Genomic DNA, 20,012 nt, shown 5'->3' on the forward strand with positions numbered 1-20,012 from the left:
AATGAGTGGAGTTTGTGTGATCTCCCCCTGTTCTGCAGAGTGAGTGAGTGGAGTTTGTAAGATCTCCCCCTGTGCTACAGAGTTAGAGAGTGGAGTTTGTATGATCTCCCCCTGTTCTACAGAGTGAGTGAGTGGAGTTTGTATGATCTCCCCCTGTTCTACAGAGTGAGTGAGTGGAGTTTGTATGATCTCCCCCTGTTCTACAGAGTGAATGAGTGGGGTTTGTATGATCTCCCCCTGTTCTACAGAGTGAGAGAGTGGAGTTTGTATGATCTACCCCTGTTCTACAGAGTGAATGAGTGGAGTTTGTGTGATCTCCCCCTGTTCTACAGAGTGAGTGAATGAGTGGAGTTTGTATGATCTCCCCCTGTTCTACAGAGTGAATGAGTGGGGTTTGTATGATCTCCCCCTGTTCTACAGAGTGAAAGAGTGGAGTTTGTGTGATCTCCCTCTGTTCTACAGAGTGAGAGAGTGGAGTTTGTGTGATCTCCCCCTGTTCTACAAAGTGAGAGAGTGGAGTTTATATGATCTCCCCCTGTTCTACAGTGTGAGTGGAGTGTTTTATGATCTCCCCCTGTTCTACAGAGTGAGTGAGTGGAGTTTTTATGATCTCCCCCTATTCTACAGAGTGCGTGAGTGGAGTTTGTGATCTTCCCCTGTTCTACAGAGTGCGTGAGTGGAGTTTGTATGATCTCCCCCTGTTCTACAGAGTAAGTGAGTGGAGTTTGTATGATCTCCCCCTGTTCTACAGAGTGCGTGAGTGGAGATTGTATGATCTCCCCTTGTTCTGTATGATCTCCCCTCCGGGTTATCTGTCTTCCTGCCATAGCTAAACACACACACACAATGCACGTACTGTAAATATATTTGGCCAGATATCTGAACTACGCACAACCCTCCTGGCTAGACAGGTGATTGCCACGTTATACTATCATATGCACAAAGCCATTTGTTTTCGTCAGATATACATGAAGAGCAGGAACCCATCCAGCGAAACTGTGTGGGCATGCATAGAGACCCAGAGACCCGTAGAGACCCATCAAAAGACAAAGCCACAGCAGGTGTGACTGTGGCCAGGCAGCCTATAGACACACACAGAGATACATCGACACCCATAGAGATACACAGAGCCCATAGAGACCCATTATAATGGGATAATGTAAGTCAATGGGTAATGTAAGTCTATGGGACAATGTTAGTCTATGGGTAATGTAAGTCTATGGGTAATGTTAGTCTATGGGCAATGTGAGTCTATGGGTAATGTTAGTCTATGGGTAATGTAAGTCTATGGGTAATGTAAGTCTATGGGTAATGTTAAGTCTATGGGTAATGTTAAGTCTACGGGGAATGTTAGTATATGGGTAATGTAAGTCTATGGGTAGTGTTAGTCTATGGGTAATGTTAGTCTACGGGTAATGTAAGTCTATGGGTAATGTAAGTCTATGGGCAATGTTAGTCTATGGACAATGTTAGTCTATGGGTAATGTAAGTCTATGGGTAATGTTAGTCTATGGGTAATGTAAGTCTATGGGCATTGTTAGTCTATGGGTAATGTTAGTCTATGGGTAATGTAAGTCTATGGGTAATGTAAGTCTATGGGCAATGTTAGTCTATGGGCATTGTTAGTCTATGGGTAATGTTAGTCTATGGGTAATGTTAGTGTATGGGTAATGTTAGTCTATGGGTAATGTAAGTCTATGGGCAATGTTAGTCTATGGGTAATGTAAGTCTATGGGCAATGTTAGTCTATGGCAGTGTTAGTGTATGGGTAATGTAAGTCTATGGACAATGTTAAGTCTATGGGCAAGTTTGATTTAAAGCTTTCGTGACTGCAGTAATTCATATTCTTAGTTCTTTCGGTAAAGTCTATGGGCAATGTAAGTCTATGGGTAATGTAAGTCTATGGGCAATGTTAGTCTATGGGCAATGTTAGTCTATGGGCAATGTTAGTATATGGACAATGTTAAGTCTATGGGCAATGTAAGTCTATGGGTAATGTAAGTCTATGGGCAATGTTAAGTCTATGGTTAATGTAAGTCTATGGGTAATGTAAGTCTATGGGCAATGTAAGTCTATGGGAAATGTTAAGTCTATGGGTAATGTTAGTATATGGGTAATGTTAGTGTATGGACAATGTTAGTCTATGGGTAGTGTAAGTCTATGGGTAATGTTAGTCTATGTGTAATGTTAGTCTATGGGCAATGTTAAGTTTATGGGTAATGTTAGTCTATGGGTAATGTTAGTCTATGGGCAATGTTAGTCTATGGGTAATGTTAGTCTATGGGTAATGTTAGTCTATGGGCTATGTTAGTCTATGGGCAATGTTAGTCTATGGGCAATGTAAGTCTATGGGCAATGTTAGTCTATTGCCCATAGACTAACATTACCCATAGACTAACATAGCCCATAGACTTACATTACCCATAGACTAACATTACCCATAGACTCTATGGGTAATATTAGTTTATGGGTAATGTAAGTCTATGGGCTATGTTAGTCTATGGGTAATGTTAGTCTATGGGCAATGTAAGTCTATGGGCAATGTTAGTCTATGGGCAATGTTAGTCTATGGGTAATGTTAGTCTATGGGTAATGTAAGTCTATGGGTAATGTTAGTCTATGGGCAATGTTAGTCTATGGGCAATGTTAGTCTATGGGCAATGCTAGTCTATGGGTAATGTTAGTCTATGGACAATGTAAGTCTATGGGTAATGTTAGTCTATGGGTAATGTTAGTCTATGGCCAATGTGAGTCTATGGGTAATGTTAGTCTATGGGTAATGTAAGTCTATGGGTAATGTTAGTCTATGGGTAATGTTAGTCTATGGCCAATGTGAGTCTATGGGTAATGTTAGTCTATGGGCAATGTTAGTCTATGGGTAATGTAAGTCTATGGGCAATGTTAGTCTATGGGTAATGTGAGTCTATGGGCAATGTTAGTCTATGGGCAATGTTAGTATATGGGTAATGTAAGTCTATGGGTAGTGTTAGTCTATGGGTAATGTTAGTCTACGGGTAATGTTAGTCTACGGGTAATGTAAGTCTATGGGTAATGTAAGTCTATGGGTAATGTTAGTCTATGGACAATGTTAGTCTATGGGTAATGTAAGTCTATGGGTAATGTAAGTCTATGGGCATTGTTAGTCTATGGGTAATGTTAGTCTATGGGTAATGTAAGTCTATGGGTAATGTTAGTCTATGGGTAGTGTTAGTCTATGGGTAATGTTAGTCTATGGGTAATGTTAGTCTATGGGTAATGTAAGTCTATGGGCATTGTTAGTCTATGGGTAATGTTAGTCTATGGGTAATGTAAGTCTATGGGTAATGTAAGTCTATGGGCAATGTTAGTCTATGGGCATTGTTAGTCTATGGGTAATATTAGTCTATGGGTAATGTTAGTGTATGGGTAATGTTAGTCTATGGGTAATGTAAGTCTATGGGCAATGTTAGTCTATGGGTAATGTAAGTCTATGGGCAATGTTAGTCTATGGCAGTGTTAGTGTATGGGTAATGTAAGTCTATGGACAATGTTAAGTCTATGGGCAAGTTTGATTTAAAGCTTTCGTGACTGCAGTAATTCATATTCTTAGTTCTTTCGGTAAAGTCTATGGGCAATGTAAGTCTATGGGTAATGTAAGTCTATGGGCAATGTTAGTCTATGGGCAATGTTAGTCTATGGGCAATGTTAGTATATGGACAATGTTAAGTCTATGGGCAATGTTAAGTCTATGGTTAATGTAAGTCTATGGGTAATGTAAGTCTATGGGCAATGTAAGTCTATGGGAAATGTTAAGTCTATGGGTAATGTTAGTATATGGGTAATGTTAGTGTATGGACAATGTTAGTCTATGGGTAATGTTAGTCTATGGGAAATGTTAGTCTATGGGCAATGTTAGTCTATGGGTAATGTAAGTCTATGGGAAATGTTAGTCTATGGGCAATGTAAGTCTATGGGTAATGTTAGTCTATGGGCAATGTTAGTCTATGGGCAATGTTAGTCTATGGGTAGTGTAAGTCTATGGGCAATGTTAGTCTATGGCAGTGTTAGTGTATGGGTAATATAAGTCTATGGACAATGTTAAGTCTATGGGCAAGTTTGATTTAAAGCTTTCGTGACTGCAGTAATTCATATTCTTAGTTCTTTCGGTAAAGTCTATGGGCAATGTAAGTCTATGGGTAATGTAAGTCTATGGGCAATGTTAGTCTATGGGCAATGTTAGTCTATGGGCAATGTTAGTATATGGACAATGTTAAGTCTATGGGCAATGTTAAGTCTATGGTTAATGTAAGTCTATGGGTAATGTAAGTCTATGGGCAATGTAAGTCTATGGGAAATGTTAAGTCTATGGGTAATGTTAGTATATGCGTAATGTTAGTGTATGGACAATGTTAGTCTATGGGTAATGTTAGTCTATGGGAAATGTTAGTCTATGGGCAATGTTAGTCTATGGGTAATGTAAGTCTATGGGAAATGTTAGTCTATGGGCAATGTAAGTCTATGGGTAATGTTAGTCTATGGGCAATGTTAGTCTATGGGTAATGTTAGTCTATGGGTAGTGTAAGTCTATGGGTAATGTTAGTCTATGTGTAATGTTAGTCTATGGGCAATGTTAAGTCTATGGGTAATGTTAGTCTATGGGTAATGTTAGTCTATGGACAATGTAAGTCTATGGGCATTGTTAGTCTATGGGTAATGTTAGTCTATGGGTAATGTTAGTCTATGGACAATGTAAGTCTATGGGCAATGTAAGTCTATGGGTAATGTTAGTCTATGGGCAATGTAAGTCTATGGGTAATGTTAGTCTATGGGTAATGTTAGTCTATGGGCAATGTTAGTCTATGGGCAATGTTAGTCTATGGGTAATGTTAGTCTATGGGTAATGTTAGTCTATGGGTACTGTAAGTATATGGGCAATGTTAGTCTATGGGCAATGTTAGTCTATGGGTAATGTTAGTCTATGGGTAATGTTAGTCTATGGGTAATGTTAGTCTATGGGCTATGTTAGTCTATGGGCAATGTTAGTCTATGGGCAATGTAAGTCTATGGGCAATGTTAGTCTATGGGTAATGTAAGTCTATGGGTAATGTAAGTCTATGGGTAATGTAAGTCTATGGGCAATGTTAGTCTATGGGTAATGTGAGTCTATGGGCAATGTTAGTCTATGGGCAATGTTAGTATATGGGTAATGTAAGTCTATGGGTAGTGTTAGTCTATGGGTAATGTTAGTCTACGGGTAATGTAAGTCTATGGGTAATGTAAGTCTATGGGTAATGTTAGTCTATGGACAATGTTAGTCTATGGGTAATGTAAGTCTATGGGTAATGTAAGTCTATGGGCATTGTTAGTCTATGGGTAATGTTAGTCTATGGGTAATGTAAGTCTATGGGTAATGTTAGTCTATGGGTAGTGTTAGTCTATGGGTAATGTTAGTCTATGGGTAATGTTAGTCTATGGGTAATGTAAGTCTATGGGCATTGTTAGTCTATGGGTAATGTTAGTCTATGGGTAATGTAAGTCTATGGGTAATGTAAGTCTATGGGCAATGTTAGTCTATGGGCATTGTTAGTCTATGGGTAATATTAGTCTATGGGTAATGTTAGTGTATGGGTAATGTTAGTCTATGGGTAATGTAAGTCTATGGGCAATGTTAGTCTATGGGTAATGTAAGTCTATGGGCAATGTTAGTCTATGGCAGTGTTAGTGTATGGGTAATGTAAGTCTATGGACAATGTTAAGTCTATGGGCAAGTTTGATTTAAAGCTTTCGTGACTGCAGTAATTCATATTCTTAGTTCTTTCGGTAAAGTCTATGGGCAATGTAAGTCTATGGGTAATGTAAGTCTATGGGCAATGTTAGTCTATGGGCAATGTTAGTCTATGGGCAATGTTAGTATATGGACAATGTTAAGTCTATGGGCAATGTTAAGTTTATGGTTAATGTAAGTCTATGGGTAATGTAAGTCTATGGGCAATGTAAGTCTATGGGAAATGTTAAGTCTATGGGTAATGTTAGTATATGGGTAATGTTAGTGTATGGACAATGTTAGTCTATGGGTAATGTTAGTCTATGGGAAATGTTAGTCTATGGGCAATGTTAGTCTATGGGTAATGTAAGTCTATGGGAAATGTTAGTCTATGGGCAATGTAAGTCTATGGGTAATGTTAGTCTATGGGCAATGTTAGTCTATGGGTAATGTTAGTCTATGGGTAGTGTAAGTCTATGGGTAATGTTAGTCTATGTGTAATGTTAGTCTATGGGCAATGTTAAGTCTATGGGTAATGTTAGTCTATGGGTAATGTTAGTCTATGGACAATGTAAGTCTATGGGCATTGTTAGTCTATGGGTAATGTTAGTCTATGGGTAATGTTAGTCTATGGACAATGTAAGTCTATGGGCAATGTAAGTCTATGGGTAATGTTAGTCTATGGGCAATGTAAGTCTATGGGTAATGTTAGTCTATGGGTAATGTTAGTCTATGGGCAATGTTAGTCTATGGGCAATGTTAGTCTATGGGTAATGTTAGTCTATGGGTAATGTTAGTCTATGGGTACTGTAAGTATATGGGCAATGTTAGTCTATGGGCAATGTTAGTCTATGGGTAATGTTAGTCTATGGGTAATGTTAGTCTATGGGTAATGTTAGTCTATGGGCTATGTTAGTCTATGGGCAATGTTAGTCTATGGGCAATGTAAGTCTATGGGCAATGTTAGTCTATGGGTAATGTAAGTCTATGGGTAATGTAAGTCTATGGGCAATGTTAGTCTATGGGCAATGTTAGTCTATGGGTAATGTTAGTCTATGGGCAATGTAAGTCTATGGGCAATGTTAGTCTATGGGTAATGTTAGTCTATGGGTAATGTAAGTCTATGGGCTATGTTAGTCTATGGGTAATGTTAGTCTATGGGCAATGTAAGTCTATGGGCAATGTTAGTCTATGGGCAATGTTAGTCTATGGGTAATGTTAGTCTATGGACAATGTTAGTCTATGGGTAATGTAAGTCTATGGGTAATGTTAGTCTACGGGCAATGTTAGTCTATGGGTAATGTAAGTCTATGGGCAATGTTAGTCTATGGGTAATGTAAGTCTATGGGCAATGTTAGTCTATGGGTAATGTAAGTCTATGGGCAATGTTAGTCTATGGGCAATGTTAGTCTATGGGCAATGTTAGTCTATGGGTAATGTTAGTCTATGGACAATGTTAGTCTATGGGAAATGTTAGTCTATGGGTAATGTTAGTCTATGGCCAATGTGAGTCTATGGGTAATGTAAGTCTATGGGTAATGTAAGTCTATGGGTAATGTAAGTCTATGGGTAATGTTAGTCTATGGGCAATGTTAGTCTATGGGCAATGTAAGTCTATGGGTAATGTTAGTCTATGGGCAATGTTAGTATATGGGTAATGTGAGTCTATGGGTAATGTAAGTCTATGGGCAATGTTAAGTCTATGGGCAATGTTAGTCTATGAACAATGTAAGTCTATGGGTAATGTAAGTCTATGGGTAATGTTAGTCTATGGGTAATGTTAGTCTATGGGCAATGTAAGTCTATGGGCAATGTTAAGTCTATGGGCAATGTTAGTCTATGAACAATGTAAGTCTATGGGTAATGTAAGTCTATGGGTAATGTTAGTCTATGGGTAATGTAAGTCTATGGGCAATGTTAGTCTATGGGTAATGTAAGTCTATGGGCAATGTGAGTCTATGGGTAATGTTAGTCTATGGGTAATGTAAGTTTATGGGCAATGTTAGTCTATAGGCAATGTTAGTCTATGGGTAATGTAAGTCTATGGGCAATGTGAGTCTATGGGCAATGTGAGTCTATGGGCAATGTTAGTCTATGGGTAATGTAAGTCTATGGGCAATGTAAGTCTATGAACAATGTAAGTCTATGGGTAATGTAAGTCTATGGGCAATGTGAGTCTATGAGTAATGTTAGTCTATGGGTAATGTAAGTCTATGGGTAATGTTAGTCTATGGACAATGTTAAGTCTATGGACAATGTTAAGTATATGGACAATGTTAAGTCTATGGGTAATGTTAGTCTATAGGCAATGTTAGTCTAAGGGTAATGTAAGTCTATGGACAATGTTAAGTCTATGGACAATGTTAGCATCATCTTCGCTGAACCTCATCACCACCGATGACCAACCTCATCATGGCTTAACAACCTCATTACCACCACCACCACCGTGGCCGTCCACGAGACGCCCACGAGCCCGACCACTCTGGAGGGCACCGTCCTAGGGCGGGGTGGTGGCGGGGGGTCGCTCGCACGAAGCCGGCAGGCGATCTAGACAAGGCCGCGGCGTCGGTGTGGCCTACTCAACAGTCGTTAACACCACGTGCGTGACCGCTGTTCAATTTGCTATTGTGAATTGATGTATTGTTAATTGATTGTGAATTGATTGTGAAATGATTGTGAATTGATGGATTGTGAATTAATTGTGAAATGATGTATTGTGAATTGATTGTGAAATGATATATTGTGAATTGATTGTGAAATTATGGATTGTGAATTGATTGTGAAATGATTGTGAATTGATGGATTGTGAATTGATTGTGAAATGATGTATTGTGAATTGATTGTGAATTGTGAAATGATGTATTGTGAATTGATTGTGAATTGATTGTGAAATGATTGTGAATTGATGGATTGTGAATTGATTGTGAAATGATGTATTGTGAATTGATTGTGAAATGATTGTGAACTGGTGTATTGTGCATTTATTGTGAATTGATGTATTGTGAATTGATTGTGAAATGATTGTGAATTGATGTATTGTTAATTGATTGTGAATTGATTGTGAAATGATTGTGAATTGATGGATTGTGAATTAATTGTGAAATGATGTATTGTTAATTGATTGTGAAATGATGTATTGTGAATTGATTGTGAATTGATTGTGAAATGATGGATTGTGAATTGATTGTGAAATGATTGTGAATTGGTTGTGAAATGATTGTGAATTGATGGATTGTGAATTGATTGTGAAATGATGTATTGTGAATTGATTGTGAATTGATTGTGAAATGATTGTTAATTGATTGTGAATTGATTGTTAATTGATTGTGAATTGATTGTGAAATGATTGTGAAATGATGTATTGTGAATTGATTGTGAAATGATTGTGAACTGGTGTATTGTGCATTTATTGTGAATTGATGTATTGTGAATTGATTGTGAAATGATTGTGAATTGATTGTTAATTGATGTATTGTTAATTGATTGTGAATTGATTGTGAAATGATTGTGAATTGATGGATGGTGAATTAATTGTGAAATGATGTATTGTTAATTGATTGTGAAATGATGTATTGTGAATTGATTGTGAAATGATGGATTGTGAATTGATTGTGAAATGATTGTGAACTGATGTATTGTGCATTTATTGTGAATTGATGTATTGTGAATTGATTGTGAAACGATTGATTGTGAATTGATTGTGAAATGATTGTGAATTGGTTGTGAAATTATTGTGAATTGATGGATTGTGAATTGATTGTGAAATGATGTATTGTGAATTGATTGTGAATTGATTGTGAAATGATTGTTAATTGATTGTGAATTGATTGTGAATTGATTGTGAAATGATTGTGAATTGATGGATTGTGAATTGATTGTGAAATGATGTATTGTGAATTGATTGTGAAATGATGGATTGTGAATTGATTGTGAAATTATTGTGAATTGATGTATTGTGAATTGATTGTGAATTGATTGTGAATTGATGGATTGTGAATTGATTGTGAAATGATTCATTATAAATTGATTAATAATGCATTGTCAATTGATTCATTGTGAATGTATTGTGAATTTATTCATTATGCTTTGATTGGCACTGCTAAAGTTGTGAATTTATTAATTGTGAATTGATTAATTGTGACTTGATTGTAAATTTGATTTATTTTTGTTTTGGCAGACCCAAGTTGTGAATTGATTTATTCTTGGCAGGGCACTGCCACGTTGTGAATTGATAGTTGTGAATTGATTGTGAATTGGTTATTGTGAATGGATTTATTTTTGGCTTGGCACTGCCAAGTTGTGAATGGATTGTGAATTGATTGTGAATTTATATAATTGTGAATTGATTGTGCACCGATTGTGAACCGATTTTGCATCGACTTCTTGTGAATTTCTCGTGAATCGGTGTATTTTTTTGGGCTCGGCACTGCCAAGTTTTTTTTTTTAATTCATTTCTTTGCGAACGTCTCGGCGATCCCCGAAAAAGCCCCCTTCGACCGAGGAGCAACTTGCCTCTTGGGCAGCGAAAGCCTGGCACACCCGCGCGCAAATTCCGTTAGCGGGCCACCGACCCTGCCGCCGCCCCGGGGCATCCTCCCTCCCACGTCTAGGTTGGCTTGGCCTGAAATGAGCACTGCGCCTGGTGAGCGAGACTGAAAAGTTGGCCGTGTAAGTTCTGCGATGCAGCGCGTGTGGTGAGTGCGGCCGCAGAGCCGGGGGCAAGCGGCGAACGTGGCCGCAGTGCCCGGGGGGGCAAGCGGCGAACGTGGCCGCAGTGCCCGGGGGGCAAGCGGCGAACGTGGCCGCAGTGCCCGGGGGGCAAGCGGCGAACGTGGCCGCAGTGCCCGGGGGGCAAGCGGCGAACGTGGCCGCAGTGCCCGGGGGGCAAGCGGCGAACGTGGCCGCAGTGCCGTGCCCGGGGGGCAAGCGGCGAACGTGGCCGCAGTGCCCGGGGGGCAAGCGGCGAACGTGGCCGCAGTGCCGTGCCCCGGGGGGCAAGCGGCGAACGTGGCCGCAGTGCCCGGGGGGCAAGCGGCGAACGTGGCCGCAGTGCCGTGCCCCGGGGGGCAAGCGGCGAACGTGGCCGCAGTGCCGTGCCCCGGGGGGCAAGCGGCGAACGTGGCCGCAGTGCCGTGCCCCGGGGGGCAAGCGGCGAACGTGGCCGCAGTGCCGTGCCCCGGGGGGCAAGCGGCGAACGTGGCCGCAGTGCCGTGCCCCGGGGGGCAAGCGGCGAACGTGGCCGCAGTGCCAAGTCGTACCCCTCTCACCTTCTTGTTGCGGGCGCTGGACAGGAGGCAGGACTTGCCCAGGCGCTGGTAGCCACCGATCACCTCAATCTCGTCGGCCGGCGGGAACCGCTTCTTCACCAGCTGGCCGAGCGGCGTGTGGGTGTTCTCCAATGCGCCCGCCGGTGTCCCCGCGTCCACCTCGGCGCGTCCCGCGTCGGGGACCGCCGGCTTCCGTGGCGCCGGCGTGATCCGGTAGGAATTGCCCAGCCCCTTGGTGATGGTGGCACCCCCCGATGATCCTCCGCCGCCGCCGCCGCCGCCGCCGCCGCCGCGCTTGCCGAGGACCCCCGGGCCGTCCTGGAGCCGTACGATCACCTCGTCGATGTTCGACTCGGGCAGCGGCGCGTCCCGTGTCGCGTCTTCCGCGGCGGACGCCGGGCAAGGCCCGGGGCTCCTGGCCGACGGAGGGGAGGCCGGAGGGACGGGCGAAGGGGCCGCCCCCCGGGCCGACGGAGGGGACGGCGGCGCCTGGTACGGCAGGGGCGGAATGGCGGCGGCGGCCGGCCGCCGGACGAAGGTGGGGGACGAGACGACGGGCGGCCTGGGAGAAAGCGGCGGCGGCGGCGGCGGCGGCGATTCCGGCGCCGGGGCGGCAGCTGGCGGCGCCGACGCCGGCTTGGCGTCGGGCATCGGCTTCCTGCCCCCGCGCACGTCGGCGGCCCGCTCGGCGACCCGGCGCGGCTTGGGGATGACGGTGATGGAGTAGCCGGAGTCGGCGCGGAGACTCGCAAGGGCCCGCGCCTGCCTGTCCCCGGAGGCCACGGCGGCCGGGTCCGGTCGCACCGCCGGACGGATCTCAAAGTTGGGCCCCGACAGGACGCGGGGGCCGCGGGCGGTGGGCGACGGCGGCCCCGGTTCGGGGCCCCGGACCGAGGGCGAGGACGGCGGGGAGGAGGCCGAATGGAGGCCGTGGGAGGCGGACGTCCGGGATTTCGAGCCCTGGGTCGCCGCGGGCGGCGCCGCCGGCGGCAGCTCGTAGCTCCGTGCCGTCGGGGATTTAGGCCCCGTCGCCGAATCGGCGCCGCCTCTCTGTCCCCGCGGCCCGGGCCTCCCGCCGGGCAGCGACGGTTTTACCCGATCCGGCGACCTCGGGGAGGCGTTCCCGGCGGACGTGGCCGGCGGGTGCAGGCCGGCGTTCTTCTCCGGGTGCACGGTGAACGAATTCTTCGACCGCGTCGTGAAGGGGCCGCCGGGCTCCTCCGCGGCGCCGCCGCGAGGCGAGGCGAGGCCCGGGTCCCGGCCCGCACCGCCGTTCGCCAGGGAACCCTCCGGGCGGCCCCCGCCGGGGCCTCCTTTCGCCGCCGGCGATGGCGGCGGCGGCGGCAGCGGCGGCAGCGTCGGCCGGGAACGCGGGCGGCTCGCCGCGACCGCGGCGGACTTGCGGGCGCGCGGGGCCGCGTCCGGCGACCCGTGCCGCTTACCCCGCGGTCCCCGGCCCCGCTCGCCGTCGCCGCCCGCCCTCAGCAGGTCGTCGGCGCTGGCCGACCGCCGCGCCCCCCACGTGTTGCCGGGCTCCCCGGAGCGGCCGCGGGGCCCGTCGAACCTCGACAGGAGGCTGCTGACGCGGCCCTGAAGCGTGAAGCCGCCGCCGCCGCTGCCGCCGTCGGCGCCGTCGGCGGGTGGCCGGGCCTCCTCCCCGTCGTCGCGGCCGTCCCGCTCCGCCGCGCGGATCACCACGACCTCCCGGGCCACGATCGTGGCCGCGGCCGGAGGGCCGGCGGCGGCGGCGGCGGCGGCGGCGGCGGCGGCCGACCCCGCCGACGTTTTAGTCCGCGGCAGGTAGTAGTCCGGGTCGGACTCGATGATGATGATGTTGTCGGCGCGGATGGTGCGGATGCCCGGGATGTGGCTGTAGAGGTCAAGCAGCGGGTCCTGGGACGACGACGACGACAACGACGGCGGCGGCGGAGAGGCGGCCCCTCGTCGCTGACGTCGCTCGCGCGTCACGAAGGGATTCTCCCGCACGGGGCGCAGCTTCTCCTGCAGCACCAGCACCTCCTCGCCGTCCGACGCGGCCGCCGAATCGTGCTGCCCGTCGTGGTGGCCGTGGTTGTGGCGGTGATGGTGGTGGTGGTGGCGCTGAACGTGGTGGTTTTCCTGCTGCTGCTGCTGCTGCTGCTGGTGCTGCTGCTGATGATGATGATGATTCTGCTGCTGCTGCTGCTGCAGCTGCTGATGTTGCTGCTGCTGATGATGATGATGATTCTGCTGCTGCAGCTGCTGATGTTGCTGATGTTGATGCTGCTGCTGCTGATGATGATTCTGCTGCTGCAGCTGCTGCTGCTTCTGCTGATGTTGCTGATGCTGATGATGATTCTGCTGCTGATGTTGATGCTGCTGCTGCTGCTGCTGGAGGTGGTGGTTTTCCTGTTGCCGCTGCTGCTGCTGCTGATGTTGATGCTGCTGCTGCTGCTGGAGGTGGTGGTTTTCCTGTTGCCGCTGCTGCTGCTGCTGATTCTGCTGCTGGCATTGCTGCTGCTGCTGCTTTTGCTTCTGCTGATGAAGGTGGTGGCTCAAAATGTCAGGCACCCCCTTCCTCCTCCGTCTGTCGAGGAGTTCCCGTTTCCAAAGTGGCACCTGCGGCGGCGTCAGCTCGTCCACGTCGTCCCGTAGATGTCGAGACATCGCGATGTCTCCGTGTCTCTCCCACCGTGTGTCTCCCTTGGTGTGTCTCCGTGTCTCTCCCACCGTGTGTCTCCCACCGTGTCTCTCCCACCGTGTGTCTCCCACCGTGTCTCTCCCACCGTGTGTCTCCCACCGTGTCTCTCCCTTGGTGTGTCTCGGTGTGTCTCTCGGTGTCTCTCCCACCGTGTCTCTCCCACCGTGTGTCTCCGTGTCTCTCCCACCGTGTGTCTCCGTGTCTCTCCCTCGGTGTCTCTCCCTCGGTGTGTCTCCCACCGTGTCTCTCCCACCGTGTCTCTCCCACCGTGTGTCTCCGTGTCTCTCCCACCGTGTGTCTCGGTGTGTCTCTCGGTGTCTCTCCCACCGTGTGTCTCTCTCACCGTGTCTCTCTCACCGTGTGTCTCCCACCGTGTGTCTCGGTGTGTCTCTCGGTGTGTCTCCCCCGTGTCTCCCCCGTGTCTCTCCCCGTGTCTCAGTGTCTCCGTGTCTCCATGTCCCCGTGTCTCAGTGTCCCCGTGTCTCAGTGTCTCCGTGTCTCAGTGTCCCCTTGTCTCAGTGTCTCAGTGTCCCCGTGTCTCCGTGTCCCAGTGTCTAGTCTCCGTGTTTCCGTGTCCCCGTGTCTCAGTGTCTCCGTGTCTCCGTGTCTCCGTGTCCCCGTGTCTCAGTGTCCCAGTGTCTAGTGTCTCCGTGTTTCCGTGTCCCCGTGTCTCAGTGTCTCAATGTCTCCGTGTCTCCGTGTCCCCGTGTCTCAGTGTCCCAGTGTCTAGTGTCTCCGTGTTTCCGTGTCCCCGTGTCTCAGTGTCCCAGTGTCCCAGTGTCTAGTGTCTCCGTGTTTCCGTGTCCCCGTGTCTCAGTGTCCCAGTGTCTCCGTGTCCCCGTGTCTCAGTGTCTCCGTGTTTCCGTGTCCCCGTGTCTCAGTGTCTCCGTGTCCCCGTGTCTCCGTGTCTCAATGTCTCCGTGTCTCCGTGTCCCAGTGTCTCAGTGTCTCCGTGTCTCAGTGTCCCAGTGTCTAGTGTCTCCGTGTTTCCGTGTCCCCCTGTCTCAATGTCTCCGTGTTTCCGTGTCCCCGCGTCTCCGTGTCCCAGTGTCTCCGTGTCTCATTGTCCCCGTGTCTCCATGTCCCCGTGTCTCAGTGTCCCAGTGTCTAGTGTCTCCGTGTTTCCGTGTCCCCGTGTCTCAGTGTCCCCGTGTCTCCGTGTCTCAATGTCTCCGTGTCTCCGTGTCCCCGCGTCTCAGTGTCTCAGTGTCTCCGTGTCTCATTGTCCCCGTGTCTCCATGTCCCCGTGTCTCCGTGTCCCCGTGTCCCCGCGACTTCTGCCTTCCCCACTGCTCTCTCTGTCGCTGGGTTTCCGCGTTCCGGCCTCAATAAAGTTACTGCCCCTCGTGTCTCTCCCCGTGCTTCCGTGTCTACCCCCGTGTCTCCGTGTCTCTCCCCGTGTCTCCGTGTCTCTCTGTCTCTCCCCGTGTCTCCGTGTCTCTCTCCGTGTCTCCGTGTCTCTCCCCGTGTCTACCCCTCCTGTCTCTCCCCGGTGTCTCTCTCTGTCTCTCTCCTGTCCCACCACCACCACCACCAGCCCGGTGTCTCTCTCTGCGTCTTGTCTCACCTTGGGTGAAGCGTACTCCCACAGCGTCCGCTGTCTCCGCGTGTCTCTCTCTGTCTCCGTGTCTCTCTGTCTCCGTGTCTCTCTCCGTGTCTCTCCGTGTCTCTCTGTCCCTCTCTGTCCCTCTCTGTCCCTCTCCGTGTCTCTCCGTCCCTCTCTGTGTCTCTCCGTCCCTCTCTGTGTGTGTCTCTCTCTCTGTCCCCGTGTCTCTCTGATAAAAAAAGGAACTCTCCCAACACGACCGCCACCGCTCCCCGGCGTCACGTGCCCAGCCTCGTGACGTAGGCGGCGGGCGCGTGAAGCCAGAGGGCCGCCATATGCAGTCGACTCGCGTCAACAACATGCATCAACAAACATCAACAAACAACACATTTATTACTTAAAACTTTCGTGACTGCAGGAATTCATGTTCTTGGTTCTTTCGGTAAAGTCACGAATATAGAAAATTAGAATTTTTTTTAAACTAAATAAAAATTAAAAATATTTATTTTCATTTATAATTTAACATTTTTGTTATTTTATCTACGTGACTTTACCGAAATAATCAAGAATAACAACAACAAACAACTATGCATGGGGGGGGGGGATGAGTGGGGTGTGAAATCCGATGAGCTATGAAGCTCTTTTGGGGGGGTGGGTGGGGGGTCAGTAAGTTACAACAACAAACGATACAAACAACACAACAGGGATGGCAATTATGGGTCTCTGTGGGTTTCTCTGTGGGTTTCTGTGTTTCTGTGTGAGTCTCTGTAGGGTCTCTGTGGGTCTCCATTGTTGTATATGAGTCTATGGGGCTCTGTGGGTCTGCATTGTTCTATATGAGTCTATGGGTCTCTGTGGGTCTCCATTGTTGTATATGAGTCAATGGGTCTCTGTGGGTCTCCATTGTTGTATATGAGTCTATGGGTCTCTGTGGCTCTCCATTATTGTATATGAGTCTATGGGTCTCTGTGGGTCTCCATTGTTCTATATGAGTCTATGGGTCTTTGTGGGTCTCCATTGTTGTATATGAGTCTATGGGTCTCTGTGGCTCTCCATTGTTGTATATGAGTCTATGGGTCTCTGTGAGTCTATGGGTCTCTGTGAGTATCCATTGTTGTATATGAGTCTATGGGTCTCTGTGAGTCTATGGGTCTCTGTGGGTCTCCATTGTTGTAATGAGTCTATGTGTCTCTGTGGGTCTCCATTGTTGTATATAAGTCTATGGGTCTCTGTGGGTCTCCATTGTTGTATATGAGTCTATGGGTCTCTGTGGGTCTCCATTGTTGTATATGAGTCTATGGGTCTCTGTGGGTCTGCATTGTTGTATATGAGTCTATGGGTCTCTGTGGCTCTCCATTGTTGTATATGAGTCTATGGGTCTCTGTGAGTCTATGGGTCTCTGTGAGTCTATGGGTCTCTGTGGGTCTCCATTGTTGTATATGAGTCTAGGGGTCTCTGTGGGTCTCCATTGTTTTATATGAGGCTATGGGTCTCTGTGGGTCTCCATTGTTGTATATGAGTCTATGGGTCTCTGTGGGTCTCCATTGTTGTATATGAGTCTATGTGCCTCTGTGGGTCTGCATTGTTGTATATGAGTCTATGGGTCTCTGTGGGTCTCCATTGATGTATATGAGTCTATGGGTCTCTGTGGGTCTCCATTGTTGTATATGAGTCTATGGGCCTCTGTGAGTCTATGGGTCTCTGTGAGTCTATGGGTCTCTGTGGGTCTATGGGTCTCTGTGGGTCTATGGGTCTCTGTGAGTCTATGGGTCTCTGTGAGTCTATGGGTCTCTGTGGGTCTCCATTGTTGTATATGAGTCTATGGGTCTCTGTCAGTCTATGGGTCTCTGTGGGTCTCCATTGTTGTATATGAGTCTATGGGTCTCTGTGGGTCTCAATTGTTGTATATGAGTCTATGGGTCTCTGTGGGTCTCCATTGTTGTATATGAGTCTATGGGTCTCTGTAGGGTCACTGTGGGTCTCCATTGTTGTATATGAGTCTATGGGTCTCTGTGAGTCTATGGGTCTCTGTGAGTCTATGGGTCCCTGTGGGTCTCCATTGTTGTATATGAGTCTATGGGTCTCTGTGGGTCTCCATTGTTGTATATCAGTCAATGTGTCTCTGTGGGTCTCCATTGTTGTATATGAGTCTATGGGTCTCTGTGGGTCTCCATTGTTGTTTATCAGTCTATGGGTCTCTGTGGGTGTCCATTGTTGTATATGAGTCTATGGGTCTCTGTGGGTCACAATTGTTGTATATGAGTCTATGGGTCTCTGTGGGTCTCCATTGTTGTATATGAGTCTATGGGTCTCTGTGAGTCTATGGGTCTCTGTGAGTCTATGGGTCTCTGTGGGTCTCCATTGTTGTATATGAGTCTATGGGTCTCTGTGAGTCAATGGGGCTCTGTGGGTCTCCATTGTTGTATATAAGTCCATGGGTCTCTGTGGGTCTCCATTGTTGTATATGAGTCTATGGGTCTCTGTGAGTCTGTCGGTCTCTGTGGGTCTCCATTGTTGTATATGAGTCTATGGGTCTCTGTGGGTCTCCATTGTTGTATATGAGTCTATGGGTCTCTGTCAGTCTATGGGTCTCTGTGGGTCTCCATTGTTGTATATTAGTCTATGGGTCTCTGTGGGTCTCAATTGTTGTATATGAGTCTATGGGTCTCTGTGGGTCTCCATTGTTGTATATGAGTCTATGGGTCTCTGTAGGGTCACTGTGGGTCTCCATTGTTGTATATGAGTCTATGGGTCTCTGTGAGTCTATGGGTCTCTGTGAGTCTATGGGTCCCTGTGGGTCTCCATTGTTGTATATGAGTCTATGGGTCTCTGTGGGTCTCCATTGTTGTATATCAGTCAATGTGTCTCTGTGGGTCTCCATTGTTGTATATGAGTCTATGGGTCTCTGTGGGTCTCCATTGTTGTATATGAGTCTATGGGTCTCTGTGAGTCTATGGGTCTCTGTGAGTCTATGGGTCTCTGTGGGTCTCCATTGTTGTATATGAGTCTAGGGGTCTCTGTGGGTCTCCATTGTTGTATATGAGTCTATGGGTCTCTGTGAGTCTATGGGTCTCTGTGAGTCTATGGGTCTCTGTGGGTCTCCATTGTTGTATATGAGTCTATGGGTCTCTGTGAGTCAATGGGGCTCTGTGGGTCTCCATTGTTGTATATAAGTCTATGGGTCTCTGTGGGTCTCCATTGTTGTATATGAGTCTATGGGTCTCTGTGAGTCTGTCGGTCTCTGTGGGTCTCCATTGTTGTATATGAGTCTATGGGTCTCTGTGGGTCTCCATTGTTGTATATGAGTCTATGGGTCTCTGTGGGTCTCCATTGTTGTATATGAGTCTATGGGTCTCTGTGAGTCTATGGGTCTCTGTGAGTATTCATTGTTGTATATGAGTCTATGGGTCTCTGTGGGTCTCCATTGTTGTATATAAGTCTATGGGTCTCTGTGGGTCTCCATTGTTGTATATGAGTCTATGGGTCTCTGTGGGTCTATGGGTCTCTGTGGGTCTCCATTGTTGTAATGAGTCTATGTGTCTCTGTGGGTCTCCATTGTTGTATATAAGTCTATGGGTCTCTGTGGGTCTCCATTGTTGTATATGAGTCTATGGGTCTCTGTGGGTCTCCATTGTTCTATATGAGTCTATGGGTCTCTGTGGGTCTCCATTGTTGTATATGAGTCTATGGGTCTCTGTGGGTCTCCATTGTTGTATATGAGTTTATGGGTCTCTGTGGGTCTCCATTGTTGTATATGAGTCTATGGGTCTCTGTGGCTCTCCATTGTTGTATATGAGTCTATGGGTCTCTGTGAGTCTATGGGTCTCTGTGAGTATCCATTGTTGTATATGAGTCTATGGGTCTCTGTGGGTCTCCATTGTTGTATATGAGTCTATGGGTCTCTGTGGGTCTCCATTGTTGTATATGAGTCTATGGGTCTCTGTGAGTCTATGGGTCTCTGTGAGTATCCATTGTTGTATATGAGTCTATGGGTCTCTGTGAGTCTATGGGGCTCTGTGGGTCTCCATTGTTGTATAAGAGTCAATGGGTCTCTGTGGGTCTCCATTGTTGTATATAAGTCTATGGGTCTCTGTGGGTCTCCATTGTTGTATATGATTCTATGGGTCTCTGTGGGTCTCCATTGTTGTATATGAGTCTATGGGTCTCTGTGGGTCTCCATTGTTGTATATGAGTCTATGGGTCTCTGTGGGTCTCCATTGTTGTATATGAGTCTATGGGTCTCTGTGGCTCTCCATTGTTGTATATGAGTCTATGGGTCTCTGTGAGTCTATGGGTCTCTGTGAGTATCCATTGTTGTATATGAGTCTATGGGTCTCTGTGAGTCTATATGTCTCTGTGAGTATCCATTGTTGTATATGAGTCTATGGGTCTCTGTGAGTCTATGGGTCTCTGTGGGTCTCCATTGTTGTATATGAGTCTATGGGTCTCTGTGGGTCTCCATTGTTGTATATGAGTCAATGGGTCTCTGTGAGTCTATGGGTCTCTGTGGGTCTCCATTGTTGTAATGAGTCTATGTGTCTCTGTGGGTCTCCATTGTTGTATATAAGTCTATGGGTCTCTGTGGGTCTCCATTGTTGTATATGAGTCTATGGGTCTCTGTGGGTCTCCATTGTTGTATATGAGTCTATGGGTCTCTGTGGGTCTCCATTGTTGTAATGAGTCTATGTGTCTCTGTGGGTCTCCATTGTTGTATATAAGTCTATGGGTCTCTGTGGGTCTCCATTGTTGTATATGAGTCTATGGGTCTCTGTGGGT

General features: G+C 47.3%; 1 protein-coding gene across 1 annotated transcript in view; it reads right to left on the reverse strand.

Annotated features, from left to right (window-relative positions):
- The window catches only part of LOC116957406 (taperin), a 45,413-nt gene extending 29,904 nt beyond the window's left edge, over positions 1-15,509 (reverse strand). Inside the window, exon 1 of the mRNA XM_076056238.1 lies at positions 11,011-15,509. Coding sequence (XP_075912353.1) covers positions 11,011-13,656 — 2,646 coding nt within the window. The 5' untranslated portion in view covers positions 13,657-15,509. The remainder of the gene's footprint in view (positions 1-11,010) is intronic.
- Positions 15,510-20,012: the final 4,503 nt, after the last annotated feature.

This window comes from Petromyzon marinus, chromosome 74, assembly GCF_048934315.1.
Source record: "Petromyzon marinus isolate PM22_M1 ecotype Great Lakes invasive population chromosome 74, UKy_Petmar_22M1.pri1.0, whole genome shotgun sequence".
Lineage (NCBI taxonomy): Eukaryota > Metazoa > Chordata > Hyperoartia > Petromyzontiformes > Petromyzontidae > Petromyzon > Petromyzon marinus.